Here is a 21040-nt window from a genome sequence, read left to right on the forward strand (position 1 = left end):
AGATTGAACCATGAATTTTGCACAAAAAAATATCATTGATAGGTGACTAGCAAATAAAGCCTATTGTGATATGAATTTGTTTTAGAAAATGTCTTTATTTTTGTTGTATGGCTTTAAATTACATTTTATCAATTCTTCAGATTGTGTTGATTCTATTTTCGGTAGCAGGGATGGGCTGTCTAAGACCCAAAGGCTACATGAAGCTCTTAGCCATAAAATATGGTCTATAGAGGTAACCAAAATCAAAGGAAAGAAGCTCAGACATTTCTGGTAGCCCTGTCCAAGATTGCTGGTTACCTCAATAAGCGGCCAGCTACCTGCACCAGAGGGTTGGTTGGAAGATTCATAGCTTCCCTCTCAGCAAACCTACTCATGACCATTGGAGCGGTAGAAGTAATGATTATGTATGACAGATGTAAGACTGGAGAGCCAGTTTGGTGGTGTAGTTACGGCACCAAGCCAGAAGCTGGGAGATGGTGAGTTCCAGTCCTGATTTAGGCATGAAGCCAGATGGGGATTTGGGGCCAGTCAATTTCTCTCAGCCCTAGGAAGAAGGCAAGGGCAAACTACTTCTGAAAATCTTGCCAGGAAAACTGCAGGGACTAGTGCACGCACACACACACACACCAAGTGAGAATGGGTTTGAGGGGCATCTGAATGCATAAATATAAATTTGTGAGCCTCAGCTTGGTAACCAATGTTCCCTTTGAAGGCCAAAAGTCCCTGTTTTACAGATTCCTTTTTTAATAGGTGACTGACTTGGACATATCTGAAAGTTGTGTGTGAGCCTTTATACATAAGCTGAGTCCAAGCCAAGAATAAAGTGTCCTGTGTCAATGCAGAAGATTGGCTTTCTTTTCCTTGAAGACAATATTGTGTGTCCAATATGCCTTGAGGTATTCAGAGACCCAGTCACCACAGCCTGTGGGCACAACTTCTGTATGAATTGCTTGCAGGTGTACTGGGATCACCAAGCTCTGATTGGGGAACACCCTTACTGCCCTCAGTGCCGGGAGCCCTTCAGTTCAAGACCTCAGCTCCGCAAAAATACAAGCCTGGGAGAAATTGCTATGAGATTTGTCCGGGAGGAGTCTCAAGGTCCACAGAAGCTGGCTAGTTCCAATAATGCCCCGTGTGATTTCTGTTCCCCACCGAAGCGAAAAGCAGTCAAGTCTTGCTTGCAATGTATAGCTTCCCTGTGTGACAACCACATCCAGTCTCACTACAAAGACAAGACCTTCAAGAACCATCAGTTGATGAAACCTCTCAGTGATTTGAAAGGCAGCATGTGCTTAAAACATCGTAAGCTGCTAGAGCTGTTCTGCAAAGTGGAAAGCAAATTTATTTGCGCAATCTGTGTCCAGGAAGAGCATAAGAACCATGAAGTCATCTCTCTGAAGAAAGAAAGAAACAAGAAAGAAGTAAGCAATGTTCATATATGTGTGTGAGTGTTTGGGTGTGGGTGTATACCCTGTTTGCCCTTGTTTTCATGGAAGGCAGCTTTGAGTAGTAGAAGTGAGTCAGGCTGAAACCTCATCTGTTAGCCTATAAAAGTAGCCCACCATGAGTAGAAAGTTTTTCACCCATGTTAAACTTCTCGGTTGATATGGACTGGGGGTTGTAAGATAGATTTCATTCAGCCGTTTGTTGTCCAGGATTAAAACCCTAATTTACACACTGCTTTCCTTGTTTCCCTTTCATGCTCACTATTTCTGCTCTTTTCTGCTTGCTCGGTAAGTTTCATTCATATGCCAAGATTCCTCCCACACTTTGTGGATTGTATTTTAGTGTTTCTGGTTGTGCCATATTTTCACTACCAGCTCCCCTCATGTGTTGTTCAGCCATATTGGGGAGTGCCACAATCACTGCAATGGGTTCTCTCTATGGCACTGGCCATTTTTCTTCCATCCTTGGGCCATGATTTATACAGCCTCATCCTGCTGTTTTCTGTACCCAAAACCCAAAGGAGGGGGGGAAAAAAACAAAACCCCAAGACAAAAACTATTCCCTCAGTTTTTTCTAGTGCTAAAGCAAGGGCTGGGTTTGCAGAGCTGCTAGTGAAGTTCTTATTCTTTCCTAACCTTAATGTCCTTAATATGTATGAAAAACAGTCTTTGCTAGCCTGGTGCCCTACAGCTCTATTCAGATCTTCCATATCAGGAAGACTACAACTTCCTGATATGGAAACCTATTTGCAGGATCCCAGGCCAGGTAAAACAAAATATCATGGTAGTTTGAAATAAGGAAGCCCCCACTGATTAACAATAAAGAAGACATATTCCCACACTTATGAAAGCTCATTTGATCTGCAACACAAAAGCAAAATATACACAGAAGCTCTGAAAAGATGAGATTGGAAGTATGGACTTTGACAGCAGGGACAATTGATCTAATGCAATTTTTCAGGAAGATTTGCCACTTTGAGAACATGCCATGGACTCTGAAAGAAATTGGCTGCCACTAAAGGCAAAATGGCTGCTTCTGCAAGAGGGGTCCCGAACTCACATTTACCAGAAGACAACCAGATGAGGTTGTTCTCTGCCACCCTCTCTTACCCCCTAGGGTACCACTAGCAGCCCCTGAACCAGCTTGCTCTTTTGGGTGGGCATATGGGCACATTGGTAAAAAATACCTATTGGGCTCTGCGGAACCCACAGGCATTCTTGGAAGTAAAAATGATTCGGAAGACTGGTGCTATGCTTTGCAACCAGCTTTTTAAAACATGTATTTTGTTTAAATTATTTTTTAAAGAAGACAAAGATGAAAAAGGAGAGTTGGGGGGTGCTAAGGAAAGTTTTTGCAACCACACTGGGCTCACAGACACCAGGCTGGGGTGCATGGTAATGCAATATGGGTTTTGTTTTGTTTTGTTTTTGCAATAGAAACTTACATTGAGACCTTCCAGAAGCTTTATGGCTGCTTGGCAAAAAGATATTTTCAAGTATGCAACTCAACTGATACTTTAACATATGAGGGAGCAGCTCAGCGCCCTTCCACAGGCATCTCTGCTTTGGGCATGAATTTCTATAGGAAAGGAGGCCTTTGCATAGTAAAGCCGACACACTAGGGAAACAGATTCTGCATATCTCTTATGGCTGTGCAAGTGTTCTGTGTCAATTTTGACAGAGGGGTGTTTCTTTTATTTTATTTTATTATTATTATTTATTTATTAAACTTGTCCCCGCCCATCTCCCCCCAATGGGGGACTTTCTTTCCCAGGTGGAAGTCCAGAGGATACATGCTAATGTGGAAAACCAGGTCTTGATGTTGGCAGAAGACAGTCAGAAACACAGAGGAAGAGTGCATTACCTCACGGTGAGAAACAGCTTCAAGAGAAGAAAAGTGGGCGAAGGAACTCGGAGGGTGGGGCAAGCAACCTCTCCAAGGGCAGCAGATGAGGAGGTAGTGGCAGATAAGGTCAGAATTAGCCTCTAGGCCAGAGTGCATGTCCAGCCACTAGGATGGCTGCTGCTGACCACAACATTTTTTCACAGGCCTAGTATCAACAGATGGGCTAACCATGGAAAGTATGACACGATGATAATTTAAGTCTAGCAACTTTTTAAGAAGGCAATGGTGTTATTTCCAAACAAAGGCATTGGCATTCCAACTGGCAAACTTTCTTTTGACAAAGTCTTTTTTCCCTGTATCAGGGAATATAGAAACATGGAATGGCAAGAGGTAGGATTGGGGAGGGGAGAAAGAATATTAACACTGTAGTGGATTTTCACCCTGAAGCCATGCACATGGTTGTTTAAAAAGGATCTCCATAAAACCATTCAGTCCTGGCTCTCACTCACCTAACTACTTACATAAAAATAATGCAGTCTGTCAAATACTATGGTCCTTGTTGCCATTCAGTATTGTCTTTTTCCCTGTGGTGGTGTCTCCTTATGGATTCTGACGTCACTAGCTTCACAGGTGCCTTTGGATCCTGTAGACAAGACTTTAGCTAGTGATCTTGAGGCTAAAAGCCAGGGCTGAATATGCTCTACCTTGCTCTACCTGTTACTCTGTGGAAGGTAAATTGGTGTTCCCCAGATATTTTGGTCCTCAACCCACAACTATGCCAGACAGCATGGACAGTAGCAGAGGGAGAATTAGAGTTTTAACATGTAAGTGCACCTGCTTCGACACTTATCTGACTTTTTTAAGCAATACAAATATACATCTGCATTTTGCAACTACTCTGAGAATTTCAGATGCATGTACTGTGAAAGCTGTTTTATACTGAATCAGAACTTTGATCCATTAAACTTGACATTGTCAACCCTGGCTGGCAGCAACTTTTTTTTTTTTTTTAAGATCCCAGGATGCAGCTTCCCCAACAAATAACCCTGGAAATGGCAGGGCCTGAACCTGGGACCTTCTTCATGCAAACCATGTGTTTTCCACCACTGAGAGAAAACGGTCCCTTATTAAGGGCTGTTCCAGATGGGCTAGAGATCTATCAGTGGAGCAAGCTGAACCTTCTTCCCTCCATTATTACACCACTGGGTGTGTATGATCCTGCCAGATCCTTGCTTCAGTTTAGGCAAATGGAAGTTATCACTTTCCCAAAAACCACAACAGGAGAAAGCTAGAATGTGGTGTAATCCCACCATCTGGTGATGAGGCATAGGCACATGGGGAAGATAATCTCATTTCACTGATGGACCTACAGTTCTTTCTGGAGGAGCCCTAAATCAAGGTAGGTAATAGATGAAAATATGCAATACAGTATTTTGTTTTTTCCATTCTTTACAGAAAGTGGTGAAGAATGCCAGAGATGAAGTGAATTGGGCCTTTGCTGAGGTATTAAAAGAACTCAGGCAACTGCAGACCAAGGTGATGGACTTCATTGATCAAGAGGAAAGGTCAGCCTTACTTGGAATGGGGAATTCTATTCAGCATAGGCAAGAGCAACTTGCAGATCTCCAAAAGCAGAACCTGTGGCTGACAAATCTGTTGGGTGATCCAAGCGACCATCAATTCCTGCTGGTAAAGTTCACTTTCCATATTGTAACTGAGATCACATATCATGATCAGCTACAATTTGATTAACCATGGTTCACTGAATGAATCATGATTGATTGATTTCATACACTGTACTAAGCCATTTAATAAGCCAATTAATTGTGTGTAGTGATTAAGCATCAGGGTAGAAACTGGGAGAGTGTGAGATTTAGTCCTGTCTCAGGCAATAAGCCAGCTGGGTGACCTTGGGCCAGTCACTCTCTCTCAGCCCTAGGAAGGAGGCATTGGCAAACCACTTCTGGAAAAAAAAATTCCAATAAAACTGCAGTGACTAGTCCAGGCAGTCACCAGGAGTCAAAAAACTGACTTGAAGGTACACACACACACACACACACACACACACAAATCCTAAACCAATGGTTAAAGATATGCAATTTTCTTTTAAGTCTGATAATTGTACTAAATCTTTAAGTAGTATATCATGAATCAGGAGTCCCAAAAGTAAACAGAGTAGGTTAAACAAATTAAGTTAGAATGAAAATTAATATTTCATTTGTCCAGAATCATAGAGTTATTGTATAGAGTTGAATTATGGGGTTGGGGACATTTAAATAACTAAATCCAACGTCCTGCTCAATTTGATAATCCAAATTAAAGCATCCCCAACAGATGGATGTCTACCCTCAACTGGAACTTAACCAGTGAAGGGAGGCCCAGCACCTCAAGTAACTGGTCCCACCGTTAAACTACTCATACTGTTAGGAAGGTTTTTTCTAATGATCTTTTGGACTCTGCCTTCCAGTAACTGAAAACCATTATTCCTGAGAAAAGACTTTGACCACCTTTTGTGCAACATCAAGGAACTTATCTACATTGCCTCACTGACCCATCACCAGAATGGGCTGGCAACTATTTCTGGAGGGGTGAAATAGATGACAGTACCCTCTGTTAATTCCCCATACACTGTTAAAGTAACTTCAGGGCATACTTTTCTACTCTACTTTCAATATAGACTTTCAGTATAGACTTTCCATACTACTGTATATCACCTCACACCTCCTGTCAGTTTTCAGATAGTTCACCTCAGTTTGTTGCAGGATAACCCCAGCAATGTCCCTTCAAGTAACTCAGTATTTATAATTCTAATACCTTTTAAAGCTACCTTTTACCATGAATCCTTTAATAGCACAAGAGTTATAATCTTTGCCTTCGAAATAGAAGGTCGCTGGTCCAAAACCTGGTGGAACTGTTTTTAATTACTATTTCTCTTTCCAAGAGCTTCCTGCTTTTCCTGTACTTTTTTTTAAAAAAGTCCAGTGATATACCATTTCACTGTTTTTCCAATCACCCTAGATAGAAGTTCCCAAATAGCCCAATAAAGTCTTTGAGTTTGACAGACTATGAAAGCAGAGTTGGCATATTTCTGACTCTGGGAGTTGGAAAGTGGAAATAGTGTTATGTAGATGGGTCTTAATGCAAACAAAAAAGGCTAGTTTCCATGCTCCAATATCCAAATTCTCTGTTATGAAAAGATTTTGCTGAGCTGTAATCTCTCCTCAACCTTGTTTGTTACCATAGGACTTCCCAAAGATAAAGGTCATGTCTGGTTGCCCGGAAGCTTTGATTGGGCTGAAATGTGAGGAACTCACCAGTTTTGTGGGGATGAAACAGACACTGAGTGACTTGAAATCCCAAATCTCAATGATTGGACTCTGCTTCATCAGTAAAATCCTTCAGAAAGGTAAGTAAACTGACCTGAAGGCCAGAAAGATCTTGCATGTGATATTCCTAAATTCAAATGAATTTATTCTCACCACATAACTCACTTTTCAGTCACTTCTGTCTCAAATTAAAAACAGAAATCCTTCCACATGATGCTAGCAGGAGGAAAACACTTGAATGTGAGACATTACACGTTGAACACTTGTGTTTAAATTACTGTATTTACTCTAACAATAGCTCCCAAGAAAGAAAAGTTCAGAGAAAAATACATAAAAAATAAACACAGGCAAAAATCCTATGCAGTGCTCAACTTCCTTACTTGACTACCTAGGACTGCTAAATTGAAACTAATCGGATTCCTTCTGCCTTATAAATGTATGCACGTGACCCCCTTGTAAATGTGTATGAATGTGTGTGCGTGTGTCCTTATTCAGCGTCTGAAGGCTGTGAGCATATGGACGACAAAGAACAGGGTTCAGCTCAACCCAAACAAGACTGAGTGGCTGTGGGTTTTAGGGCTCCCTGGATCTGAAGGTTTTCCATCTCCAGTTTTGGATGGGATTGCACTCCCCCAGAAGAACTGCCGTACAATTTGAGGGATCTCTTGAAGTGCAGTGCCAGGCGCCCATAATTCCATCTTGGACACCACCCTTTCCTGGACAGGGAGGCCCTGCTCACAGTCACACATGCCGTAATGATCTCACTGTAAAAAAAATGTTTTTTACCACAGGCACTGGTCCAGGGTAATGGATGAAGCTGTCTGGTAAGTGGTTCTTGGAAAGCGAACATGCTGCCGTTGGCCTCAGTTCTGCTGTATTGTGCTTCTGTGGCTCTATGTTCACTGGGTATTTTGTTCTGTGTTTTTAATCTTACGTTAGCCCCTCAGAGCCACTGGTCAAGTTGGGCAGCCATATAAACTGATTAAATAAACAAGCTAATTTATTTATTTGGACAGATTGGAAAACTCAAGGTGGCTTACATTAAAAACTCAGTGAAAACAATCAGAATGTAAAAGGCACAAACAATGCTCTGTGTGTATGTTATGGCTTCAAGCCAGTCCTGACTTCTGGCAACTACCTGGACTAATCCCTGCAGTTTTCTTGGCAAGATTCTGGAAGTGGCTTGCCATTACTTGCTTCCTAGGGCTGAGAGAGAGTGACTGGCCCAAGGTCACCCAGCTGGCTTTGAGCCTAAGGTGGGACTGGAATTCACAGTCTCCTGGTTTCTAGCCTGGTGCCTTAACAACTACACCAAACTGGCTCTCTAAACAATGCTATGGGGAGATACATAAAAAACAATTTTAGCCATCTTTCAGCAGGTTCACAAAACGCTTTGGTCCATGGCCTATTAAAAAAGCCAGGATTTCAATGCCTTTGTAAAGCAGAGCAGGGATGGGGCCAAACAAACCTCTGGGGAATGATATCCTGGGAGGGCAAAAGCAGTGACAAAGAAAACATGACTCTGGGATGCCAGAAGGTGGCATTGTTTATTTGAAAGGGCCCATAGCTTGCCCACCCTGTCAGATCTTATGGGACAGGTAGAGACATTTGGAGAAAGGTGGTGCCATAGGTAACTGGGCCCTGAGCCATATAGGGCTTTAATGTTGACCCCAAGCATCTTGATTTGCACCCAAAATCCCATTGGTAACAGTGCATCTTGCATAGCTTAGGTGTTCCATGAGATGCACTCCCAACTGGTTGAGTGACTTGCACTTTGGACCAGCAATAACTTCTAAGTGATCTTCAAGGGCAGCCCCATGTACAGTACATTACAATAATCCAAACAAAAGGTGACAAAGGCATTAGTAACCACAAGCAGGGCCTCTCAGTCCAGGAAGGGGTGCACCAGGGTTTGCGTAAAAGCCTGCCTGATCATGGCTACCACTTGTTCTTCAAGCAAAGCTGAGAGTCCATGAGGACCCCCAAATTGTACACAGGTTCTGTCTAGAGAACGCAACCCCATCAAGAATTAAAGATGGAAAATCCCCAAGCACAGCCAATCCATGAACCCAAAGCCACTCAGTCTTGTTAGGGTTGAGCTTGAGCCTATTCCTCCCCATCTAGATCTAGTTAGCTTCCAAGTACTGGGAGAGCACCTCCATGGCTTCACTAAGTCAGCCAGGGATCAAGATAAGCAATTAGGTACCATGGTGGTACCTGACTCCATGCCATCAGATGACCTCCCTAAGTGGCCCAGGCAGAAGAAGTAAAGGTGCAGGGAATCTATCAGCTGGGGGCCAAGGGATGCTTAGTCCAGGCCATCACCATGGCCAAAGTGGAGGATGGGATTGATATCCAGAAGGGAATTTCTTAAGTCAGCTTCATCTCCAGCCAGTTTACACATGGGAGAAAGAGCTTAAGCCTACAGTGCAGAAAAAGCCCTTTATCTTAATTTCCAACTAATGATACGTGATTATGTTTCCCCTGCTTAGTAGGCTACTTTTCAGGAGTGGCTCCTGGGAATTTAGCACTATAATGAACAGCCATCTGTTCTGATAGCCGTTCCACCCGCCGTAGCAACCCTTGGTGGAACCCAGCCTTTGCTCTGTCAGTAGAACGACCTCTTGGGCCTGGCTGCCCTCACTCTCCTCTGTGTTTTGCAGTTGATGGGGGATCATGGTACTGAAAATAGCAGGGTAAGGCTGCATCAGTCATGGCCTGGACAGGAGTGTAAAATTGGAGTTGCCACAGCCAGTCCATTCCAGACGTGTCATAAGTAACTCATGAAGGAAGACACTTTAAAAAGGTGATGGCTCTTGAGCTGAGGTCAGCACCTAGTGACTATGTGACATAGGAATGGTGGGGAGGGGGGAGCAACAATACATAAGTGATTATCCATTGCCACTTTCTGGTTTGTTTGTTTGTTTCTATCCCCCAGTCTAATTTATAGCCTTGGTATTCCCTGCCAGTTTCCAATCAAAGTACTTACCAGATCTGATCATGCTTAGCTTTCAAGATTGCCAAGGTTGCCTAGAGGCTGTCACCTGTTGGACCAAAAGATTGGAACTGTGGTCACCTCATCCATGCAGGTTTCTTGGCATTGTCACCTTCTTCCAATCTACCAGCAGATGGTCCCCTATCCAAGTATTAACCCTACTTAGTTTCCAGAACCAACCAAAGTTAGCTAAGTACTGTCATATGCTGAAGTGAAAGCTCTTAGTCAAGAGTAAAAATGGTTCAAGATCATGGCTATGGATGGCATTAAAGGCATTCTTGTTCTTTGTATCAAACAGAGACCACGGTGGGTCCAGTCACTCAAGTAGGGTCAACTGATGGGACTCAGGAGATGTGTCTTCTCACATGGCACACCTACTGTATGGAATAGCATTTCTTCCAAAATCCAGATGGCCCCGCCCCTGTATGCTCTCTGAAAGGCTCTGAAAACCTGGCTTTTCTCACAGTCACCACGTTAGGAGGTTTTACGAGCCTGTCTCAATTGTTTCAATTGTTTCAATTGTCTGGGGCTCATTATGTTTATTCTGTGATATGCCTTGTTGGTTGTTACTTTCAGTTGTATACACCACCCTGAATCATATGCCAAGCAGTTGGACATATACATTGAATGAATAAATCAGTACATTTTAAAAACATGCATTGAATAAATAACTCAAATATCTTTAATCTTTCAGGAATCACAATGGTGCCATATGAAGTGATACCCACACCCACAGATCGGAAGAGTCTCCTAAAGTGTAGGTGCTTTTAGTTACATTTGTTTCCCCAATATTGCCCTCTGGAATGCCATTGACTGTCAGATCTTGGCCAATAAGCCTTGTTAGAATAGTATCTCCTCAGATGACCAGAATACCTAAGGTAGATAGACATTGTATGAGGAGAGCCATGTTAGTCTAGGGTAGCCAAAATTCAGACTAATTTTATTAAAAGGCATAAACTCTTGTGAGCTATCTTACACCTTTTAATAATATTTGTTAGTCTGAAAAGGGGCCACCAGACTCCTGAATTTAGGGTTGAAGGAATCTTCTAGAATGGTAAAGAATGGGTTCTTTCACAGAATCTAATTTCAGGGTGTGAAAGACAATGAACATGGAAAGTGAGGGAAGTCAGTCAGTTAGTCAGTCCTGGTTTGGTCATACCAGAAAATTAAAATCAGACTTCATGTTAGGAAACATGCTCGTGCTTAGTGAAACCTGTTCTGATTTGTACTGCTGCTAAGGCAAGGGAAGCATATATGTATGGGAAGAGTCAGGGTGACCAAATTAACCCTACTCTAGAATCAACTAATCCAGCAATTCTGGCTTTTTTAACAGCAGGGAAAGCATAGTTGCTAAGTTTTTCTCATTCCTGCTCTCAGTCCCCAAGAAATATATTAACAACTGATCCTGTGCCTGTGGGCTCCATGTGATTGACTGGACATCACCAGTAACAGGAAAGTACCCAAAAGGAGGTTCCAAACATGGCCACCTGAAGCTATAAACCAGCTGTTTGGTTCAATCTCCTGGTATGTGACTTGAGCAATTTGTGCATTGTTACATTATACAGTAGTTAAGGAGCATTAGAACCATTGCCATCCCAAGCTTCTGACAAGTCTGTACCCTAATTATATGCCAAAGTTTAAATTAACGTTCTAATAATCCTCTCAAAGTAGGCACTTTGAGAAACAGAACCAACAACAATATCTGTTATCAAACTGCAAGAGCCAAAAAGGGAGGAGTTTACTTACTTACCTTTGGGAATTCTGAACCAAAATGTATGAAACGTTATCAGGAGGAGCAAAAAGGATCGATGATGATGATTGATGATGATGATGATGATGGACAAATTGTGATGAGCAAATGAAGACTTGCAGCCAGCTAGCATTATTCTGGTGACAGAACCATGCTTTGGGTAGCTGGGCAGTTCTTTAGCACTTTAATTGTGTAGGGATTACATTGCAATAATCAGCTACCCACATTTTAGTTCCTCACTTCAAAGATCAGCATTTGGGGTGTAAAATATTTGAGGAATGGGGATGCAGACAGTACAGTAGAGACAACAGATAGTCAGTTTGTCGTGGTAGTGAAGGTGCTGGGCTAGAAACCAGGATACAGTGAGTTCCAGCCTTTCTGTAGGCATGAAAGGCATCTGGGGGACTTTGGGCCAGCTAATCTCTCGCAGCCCAGCCCAACTCATAGGGTTGTTGTGGGGAAACTAGGAGCAGAAAACATTATGTATATCACCTTGAATTACCAAAAAATAAGGGCGGGATATAAATCTAATAAAATATTAGCTGCCAGGCCAGCAGCATGTCCTTCTCTGCTTACCTAGGCATTAGCTCCTCATAATGTGGTAGGGTGTGCATAGTTCAGAATAAACCATGTTCTGTAGGACAGTGATCAAGGCCAAACTCTTTGATTACTGTTTCAAAAGGCTGTTTTCTCACACTGAACTGAACTTGATTTTCAGCTGGATCTAGGTGTAACTAATGTCACCAGACTCCAATTCATTATGCATTGCATAAAACCTGCACAGCTGCATGTATGTTTACATCAGCTTCTGAACATATAGTCCTGTTGGACCCTCTGCTAGATCTATAGACCGGAGGAAATACGATAACAATAACAGCAATGGGTCTCAAGGAGAACAAGGAACATTTCTATGTTGGGGGTAGAACAACCTATTGTATTGCAACTGTTATGCCCATGCGTAAGAACAACCCTCCTCTCTTGCCCTCTCTGAGCTGAGTGTGCATTGTGGCCAGTTTCTTCAGGCTTTCCTTGCAAAGACAAGATAGCACATGAGAAAAAGATCAAGATCCAAAATACTCTCAAGTCACACAATATATTTGCCGGCCTGTCAGTCTGAAGCTATTTTCTCTGTCTAGACCTGTTTAGTTTTGTTTCCTGCTCCAATAGTTCTTTGTTGCAATAATGACTTCAATGTGCTCTTAGGAAAATATGTTTTCAATTTTCTGGTGCAACTAGTTTCCATCATGTGATGGGTGGAGGGACACAGCTTGTCTTTGACAGCTGCTGGGAAGGAACATCTCCTTTGAGGGCCAAGGAGGCTACTTTGGGGAAGGGACCAGGAAAAAGAAAAGAACTCGCAAAGATCCCCAAAGTCATGGCCACCATTTTGACTCTTTGACCGCCTCCTGAAGATGCCCTAGACAGACCTACTTAGGTATTATAATCCATGCAATTGTAATCAACTACTTCCCTTAGAGGCACACAACCCATCCTACTGATGCTATTTTCCCACAAAATTCAGGACTTACCCCTGACTACTTTTAGGATGGTACCTTCAGGGAATCAATTACAGGTTCTTTGTACCACCCAGTGCAATCTGTTTCTTGCTCAGAATTCCTGGGGAAGGTACATTCCTTTTCTGAAAAGCAAGATAAAGAAGCCAGAGAGCTTTCTGTCAGCATTATGAAATTGACTACTGCAGAAGGATTTGAAACTGAGCTTGCAACACTGGTCAATGTTTAAAGATCACGTAACTCACCCCAAGAGGAAGACCAGACTTCAGGGATCCAGAGTTAATTCAGGATGGTGCAAATACCTACCTCTTCCCTTTAATTTAATCAAATCAAATCTGGCTTCCTATGATCCTGTCCTAGCACTTAATTTCCGTTCTGTCCTTGTGGCCTAGGTGTTCCCTCCCGCCCCAACACTAAGGTTCCGATTGTATTGATATTCAGCATTCCTGGAGGCAATTTAATAGGGCAATATAATAAGATGTTTTGGAAGCAACAAACAGATACCCCTGAAGAGACTGGCTTTCTCCCTATATTCTCCCTTCTTTCTAACTACTTGGTCTGAACTACTCCGCACTATGGAAACAACAACAACAACAACAACAGAAGTCTGGAGAGTGGACACTGCAATACCTGGAGACAGCAGAAGAGAAGAGAAAAAACTGGAGAAAATCACAAAATATAAAGACCTGCAAACAGAAGTAGAACAACTATGGCAAAAGAAAGCAAAGATAATACCAAGAGTAATAAGAGCCTTGGGTGCAATCCCAAAACATCTAGAGCACCACTTGAAGACCATCAGCATTGACAAAATCACCGTCAGTCAATTACAAAAGGTAGCTTTGCTTGGAACAGCTTACATCCTGCAACGATACCTTTAACAGCATCAAACAACATCATCTGCCTATCCCAGGTCCTTGGGAAGGACTCGATAGGTGGACAAAAATGCCAAATCCGGTCTAAACATCTGGCTGACTGTGCAACCAACAACAATAATATTGTTTATTGAGGCAGAGGGGAAACCATGTGTATACTCTCATACACACCCACAACTGTATCACAATGTACATCACATACAATGCACATGTACGTATGAGCATACATTAGGTGCAAATATGGAATAGAGAAATGTCTTTTTTTTTCTGCAGTCCTCCATCTCTTTTTGTCCTGTGTTTTCAGACACTGGTGAGGAGACATACAGAGTGAAATATAATATCAGTTTCTGGTCCTCTGGCTTCCTTTTTCTGCCCAAGTTGCTGCAATCTTCCTAATCACTTGATTATGTACTCACTATTTTTCTCAGCAACAACTTTTTTGTTTGTTTGTGTGTGGCACACAAAGTCTTCCGCAGTGCAAAGTATTTTACAGGCAGCTTGCTTAAACTTGGTTAAGATGGATCCTTTTTCCGATGTCTGCCTTTCTGTGGAGTGAAAGTCACCTCTGATTTACTGACTGTTAAAGTAAGTTGTTTTTCTGTAGTCCTGGGCAATGAACTTCCAGGAGAAGCTATGTCTCCCTGTCAGGTGGGTCCTTTTCCTCCCTCCAAATGCTAGGGCAAATAATACATGTGAAGGCTAGTATAGACCAGTATTTGTTTTAATACAGATCTTATTAGTAATTTAGATTCATGCTGACATTGACAAATGGGGGATGCAGAAATGGGGCCTGACTCCACCTGGGAAATTTGTGGCTAAGGGACACCCCAAATCATCCTGTTCTCAATTGTTAACTCAATGTCTTCTCAGTAGCTCTACTGAATGCGTAAGAGTTTCAAATGCGAAGGGAATCTTTCCTCATCCAGGAGCCCTCTGAATCAGTTGGTACTACAACTCCCAGAATTCCTAACCTGCATGAGGGCACCAAGAGCCATTCTGGTCAACTGAATCATTTTCCTTTGTTTTCCCTTTCCCTCCTGCCAACTTTTAAAGGTTATTTGATGTATTATGTTTTATCATTGAACTTTCATAGGGTGTTTTATTTGTAAACTGCTTTGAGATGACTACTGTACTGTACTTAGGAAGTGGTATAACAACCTATTTAATATCTTTCCACCCCCTGAACTCTGAGCCTCTGAGCTGGCTCTTTATCAGGAAAAGGCTGGACAGTATGATTCTGTATGGTCAAGATTTAACTTGCTTAAAAATTGAGGTGTAGTACTTTTTAGATAAATGTTATTGTATTTGTACTGTAGTACTGTACAACAATTCAGACATTTTGCTTCTGTTTCTCTTTATATTCAGGTTAGTGTTTAGCTTGTTTTATCTAGCCATTTATATTTTGTTTTTTATGTAGTTACATACTATGAATTTTAAAAGTTTGCTGGTAGTTGTAGGCAAAGCAAGTCCACTATTATTTTTACCGGCTTTGTACTTTCCACTTCTGTGCATCTTACCTGCATTCAAGCAAACTAAACAAATAGCTGACCAAGGAGGTGAAGGAGCAGGGCAGATCCGCCTCAGGACATAAATGGCATTTTCTCATCCCCATTTATTTATTTATTTGTTTGTTTGTTTGTTTGTTTGTTTGGCTTGTATGCCGCCCATCTCCCCCGCGGGTGACTCTGGGCGGTTCACAATAAAGACGAAGAAATACAATTCTCTCCAAGATGGCTAAAAACCATAAATAATTTAGAAACATATTAAAATACCGTAAAAAACCTCCTCTAATTTTGGCCCTATAAAAATCTGTAAGATGCTGGGGGGGGGGGCAACCCATCATCCCACCAGCCATCTCCACAGGTGCGAGGCCCCCTCTGCCCCCCAGGCCTTCTGGCAAAGCCAGGATTTAATACCTTTCCTGAAGGCCATGAGGGAGGGGGCACACCGGACCTCAGGAGGCCTTCACAAGCCCTAGAGAATATGTGCATACTGATTTCTAGCTACCCTTTGCAAATAATCATGATGGCTAATACTAAGGCTACGTTGCTTAACCGTGGCTCCCTGAATGAGTCATTATGGCCTAGCTTGCATTTAACATGCGGTGGGATCACAAATAACATTTAACCGCATGAGGGCTTAGCATGACATGTGAATCACACCAGGGTGTAATTTTAAAAAATATTTATTTCTAACACTCCCTACCTACCTTCCCCCACACACATACACATGCATATATATGAGAGCCAGTATCGTGTAATGGTTAAGGTGCTGGACTAGGAGTAGGGAAAGTGGTTCTAGTCCAGGGATCCCCAAACTCCTCAGCTTCATGAAGTTTCAGGTTGTTCATTGACCCACAAATATTTATTATATGAAAATAATTTAATAAATGCTACTTTAACTAATAGTACTATGAATAATAATAACAACAACAACATCAACCCCTTGGATAGTCCCATCGATCCTTGGGGGTCAATATTGACCACTTTGGAGAACCCTATTCTAGTCGATGGCTGGTGTGGGTCTTCCGGGCTGTGTGGCCGTGGTCTTGAAGTCTTGTTTCCTAACGTTTCGCCAGCACCTGTGACCGGCATCTTCAGAGTGCAGGAGCACAGACAGGAGCAGTTCTCTCTGTGCCCAGGGTGAAGTGACCCTTCTGTGGGTATTTATAGAGATCTGGGGGGGGGACGAACACAAAAGACACTGCAGACTACAGCAACCAGAAAAATCTGCAGTAGCTGAACATGCTCTCAAGCACACTGGACACAAAATCCTATTTGAAAACACAGAGATACTGGACAACACCAACAGCCACTATACCAGGCTATACCGGGAAGCCATTGAGATTCACAAACACCAGCACAGTTTCAATAAAAAAGAGGAGAGTCTAAAAATCAACAAAACCTGGCTACCAATCCTGAGAAATACAGCCTGCAAAAGGTCAATGAACTCAGCTCAACCACCAGGACATGTGAACAGTTCACACAATGAACTTGCTAATCACCCCCAGCAGCCCCTCGTTAACAATTCAGTAGAAGAAAAAACCCTGCCTAATCCCCAGGAAGATACACACAGATGCTGACACCAAAACAAGCAGTAACCCAACCCCCACACACACACCCCCATCCCCCCCTTCCCCCCCCAGATCTCTATAAATACCCACAGAAGGGTCACTTCACCCTGGGCACAGAGAGAACTGCTCCTGTCTGTGCTCCTGCACTCTGAAGATGCCGGTCACAGGTGCTGGCGAAACGTTAGGAAACAAAACTTCAAGACCACGGCCACACAGCCCGGGAGACCCACACCAGCCATCGTATGCCGGCCGTGAAAGCCTTCGACAATACATTAGATCTGATTCTTCATTGTGAGTTCAAGTATATATTAAAATGGACAACTCTGACTGTTGCACGCTATTGTGCAGCAATAATCTGCTTTGTAAGCTTTGAATCCTGGGGAACAATGCCCTCTTTTGCCACAGCTTTGGAATTCCCCATGTTCATCAGGCAAGTTGCTTGGATCTATGCCACTGCCATTCATGCTTCATGTGAAAAACAAAGGGCCTTTCTGGTGGTGGTCCCTGAATATTCAATATCTATCCGAGAAGGGTTTGCTTGACACTGCATGAAAGTCCTAGTATGAGGGAAAGGCTTTTTAAAAGTTTTAACATACCATTTTTTCCTATTAAATGTTTTGCTATCGGTTTGACCTATTTAGTTGCACAATATTTGACTGAATTCATAGTTATCACCTTTAGCTTTTATTTTTAAATAAATTGCCTTGGGCAATTCACCCTGGGCACAGAGAGAACTGCTCCTGTCTGTGCTCCTGCACTCTGAAGATGCCGGTCACAGGTGCTGGCGAAACGTTAGGAAACAAGACTTCAAGACCACGGCCACACCGCCCGGAAGACCCACACCAGCCATCGTATGCCGGCCGTGAAAGCCTTCGACAATACCTATTCTAGTCGTTGCTCAGGCACAGAAACTGGCCGGGTAACTTTGGCCAGTCACTCTGTCAGCCCTGGACCTGTTTTTCGGGAAGACTAGAAACATCAAACTACCAACCCTCACCGGACCAACATGCTAGACCACAGTCCATAACCTCCGGTGAAGAGTCCTTCATCCTGCAGCAGGTTGATTCAGGCTGATAATTATGACTCCTGCCTTTCTACTCAGTGCAGGTTCAACTGTTCTTTTGCCCAGTGAGGCCCCTGGTCAAGTAGGGACTTGACCCTTGATTTTTTTCTGTGTCCAGCATTCTAGCTGCTATATTTCACTGGCTCATCACAGCTGGCAAAAGTATGAAATACATTCTGACTGAATATCCATGTCTTGCTTCCCAGCTTCATCAGTATCTACATGTACTACTCAAGAAGAAATGGAGGTTCTCTCTGTTCTAGTTAGAATAAAATTAACCTTGCATTCTAGTCTACCCAAATCTTCCTGGCATTCTTATCCTTCTTCTGGATTGAAGTAGGCTGACAGAATGTAATGTTTCCCTCTTTTCTTTTTTTCTTTCCATGAAACAGACTACTGTGTCCTGAATTTTGATGCCTCCACTGCCAATGAAGAGCTCTTCCTGTTTAAAGAGACTCACTCAGTGCTGAACATGGGGATCCTGTTGGAGACCTATTCAAAACCCACCCATGGATTCAACCACTGGCCCCAGCTGCTTGGTACTCGCAGCCTCTGTGAGGGCTGCCATTATTGGGAGGCTGAGATTTCAGATACCTGGCTGTGCTTAGGAGTTGCCTACAGCTACCGACATAGGACCGAAAAATCATGCATGTTGTATCTGATTGGCAGGAATAATTATTCCTGGTGCTTGGAGTGGGACTCAGTTAATTTCTCTGTCTGGCATAATAATATCCAGACTGTGCTTCAAGGTGACTACTACAAGACCATCGGGGTTCTGCTGGACTATGCTGCAGGCTCCTTGACCTTCTACGGCATCACCAGTTCCATAAACCTCATTTACCGTTTCTTAACCACATTCACTGAGCCACTGTACCCAGCTGCCATGGTAAGCAGTGGGGCTTCTATTACTTTGAGACCACATCCTGAGTAGCGGCCAGAAAGGGGGGGGAGGGGAATCCCATCTTAAAAGCCAAGAGAACTTTTACAGTTGCAGATAAAATTAACTTTTATCTCATGACTGCTGCAGCAAGATTCCTTTTTCTGGGTTCTTCCCTAGAACATTCTGGGAATGTCTGGGCAGGTGTTGAGGATTCTTTTCTTAGATATATGCTCTTCTTTTCCATCTCAAGAATGAAGAAATTAAACTAGTTATAGTTACAATCCTGGAAAGCATCCCCAAAACCCATAGGATGGATTGGATCTCCTTATCTTAGGGCAGAGGAGCCTTTGGCTGCCAATGGGGAAATCCAACCACAGACACCCTTTCTCAGGCCCTGCATTAACATCTATAGTCACTATACTGTAGCTGTGTTGCAAAGATACTGACAACCATTAGATGGAAGACTCTCTTTTTTGCCATCTGGTGGTCATCCACTTTTTCTTTTTTTGCAGATTTATTAGCCTTATCTTTACTTTTCCAATGCTGGAGTTAAAATTAAATTATTTTAATCTGACTAGTTTATAAGGTTGTCTTCCAGGGAGAACATTGGATTAGCTGCACAAAATATGCATGGTCTTAGCCCTTCCCTTCCCTTCCCTTCCCTTCCCTTCCCTTCCCTTCCCTTCCCTTCCCTTCCCTTCCCTTCCCTTCCCTTCCCTTCCCTTCCCTTCCCTTATTAGACCTGATTCCTGGTGACTACATGGACAAATTCCTGCAGGTTTTTTTGCAAGGTTTTTCGGCAGTGATTTGCCCTTGCCTCCTTCCTAGGGTTGAGAGTGACTAGCCAAGGTCATCTAGATGGCTTTTGTGCCCAAGGCAGGACTAGAACTCAGGTTTCCCTGCTCTTAGTGCAGCATCTTGACCACTAGATTTTTGAGGGTCCCAGGTTATCCCTTCCCCCAGCTTGTGGGCAACCAAACTCCTAAAAGCAAATGACTAGTCTGAAAAGCCTTTCCAGAACAACATAGTCATATATTATCTTAGAGACAGAATCCTTCCCTTGGTTGCGTAATCACCATGCTTTCCTGGGTAATTGGATGAACTTTACAGTCATTAGAACCTCTTGATGGGCTCTTTCTGGTTAAATTTTAAGATCCTGTTATTGTTAATGATCCCTTGTTGGCAATGACTGCCCATAATTTGCCTTGGTTGACAATCCTGGTAACACCCCAGCATCTCCATGGCTGCATTCCAAGGGGCTCCCAAGACCCTGACAGTTCTACCACCCAGTCAAGTTCACAGTCCCTTGATCAAGGGTCTAATCAGCAGGCACTTGAAAACCATCTGTTCACTTTAGCCTTGGTCCACATGGTCCACTATCTGCTTCTGGCTGTTTTCCAAGCCACCCAGCAGCATATGGTTTGGGGCTGCCTTCCTGGTCTGCAATCTTGCTTCTCTATTAGCATAATTTCATCCTTGGAGCCACTGCTGAGATCAGTGCACCAGGCAATGAAGATGCTATGCCTGGTGGGTGCTCCACATGACCAGGCTGGGCTGACACACGGTGATGGAATCACTCTAGAGCTGTGTATGGGACAGCTTTCTGTTAAAAAAAGATTGGTTTGCATATAGTCCCAGCAGATGATAAAGTTCATATTTTTCAGATTTATCCTCATATAGTTATTGTATGCCATTGGTAATATTGCTTTTGATGATGGACTGAAGAGCCAGGTTTTGAAACATCACTCAGCTACTTTGTGCTGTTGGGTCTGTCACTTTCTTCTCTAGCCTATCTCACAGATATTCTGGTCAGTCAAGTATCTTCTTGGAGGAAAGCGAGGTAGAAATATGATAAATAAGAAATATATCTTTTCACACTCCATATGTTACCGATGGAAGTAATGAAATATTTTCAATTGCCTGATAAATTCAAGGATAGGACAGTTTGGTGAAATCTGAAAATACTGTTACACAGTAGAACACTTACCTATTTTTGCTGGAGGCCATAATTAGAACAGTTGGCCTTTTTTTCTCTCTCTCTTTGCTTTGAAATGTGCTTTTATTCATTGTAAAATGGGCATTTCTCCATTTACAACACTCATGATGCAGATCATTAACTGACTCTTGCATGGCTCCCTATGAGACTCAGGAGGATTACAGGGGAATGAACTACATACACATTTCAGAGCACATGTGATTGTTCCTCAAGATCATTTGTTTCTGACCAACTCACGTTCTAATACAGTAGTTCTTCGTTTGGGGCTTCATCCATTCAT

At 42.8% G+C, this 21040-nt stretch overlaps 1 protein-coding gene and 1 long non-coding RNA gene across 2 annotated transcripts in view; one reads left to right on the forward strand and one right to left on the reverse strand.

Annotated features, from left to right (window-relative positions):
- The first annotated feature begins 836 nt into the window (after positions 1–836).
- Positions 837–19598, forward strand: LOC103058854 (E3 ubiquitin/ISG15 ligase TRIM25-like). Its single transcript, XM_088133311.1, has 7 exons — positions 837–1421; positions 2755–2833; positions 3227–3315; positions 4747–4980; positions 6535–6697; positions 10307–10369; positions 18277–19598. Exons 1-7 carry the CDS (start codon positions 837–839, stop codon positions 18813–18815), a joined length of 1752 nt encoding a protein of 583 aa, XP_087989437.1. The 3' UTR covers positions 18816–19598.
- Positions 1200–21040, reverse strand: part of LOC148216601 (uncharacterized) — a 58598-nt gene continuing 38757 nt past the window's right edge. Inside the window, exons 2-3 of the long non-coding RNA XR_015794670.1 lie at positions 9607–9661; positions 1200–1394 (exon numbers count right to left, since the gene is read on the reverse strand). This is a non-coding gene — a long non-coding RNA (uncharacterized LOC148216601). The remainder of the gene's footprint in view (positions 1395–9606; positions 9662–21040) is intronic.

Source organism: Python bivittatus, unplaced genomic scaffold (assembly GCF_059951505.1).
Source record: "Python bivittatus isolate LINGU-HERP-01145 unplaced genomic scaffold, Pbiv_v1 ctg000080_np1212, whole genome shotgun sequence".
In the NCBI taxonomy this organism is placed as follows: Eukaryota; Metazoa; Chordata; class Lepidosauria; order Squamata; family Pythonidae; genus Python; species Python bivittatus.

Bases quoted from the DNA above. Each gene is read 5' to 3' on its own strand.
- LOC103058854 (XM_088133311.1), top strand. From the start codon at position 837: ATGCAGAAGATTGGCTTTCTTTTCCTTGAAGACAATATTGTGTGTCCA. The intron at 6,698-10,306 runs GTAAGTAAACTG...TTAATCTTTCAG, and splicing joins CAGTAAAATCCTTCAGAAAG to GAATCACAATGGTGCCATAT. The intron at 10,370-18,276 runs GTAGGTGCTTTT...TCCATGAAACAG, and splicing joins TCGGAAGAGTCTCCTAAAGT to ACTACTGTGTCCTGAATTTT.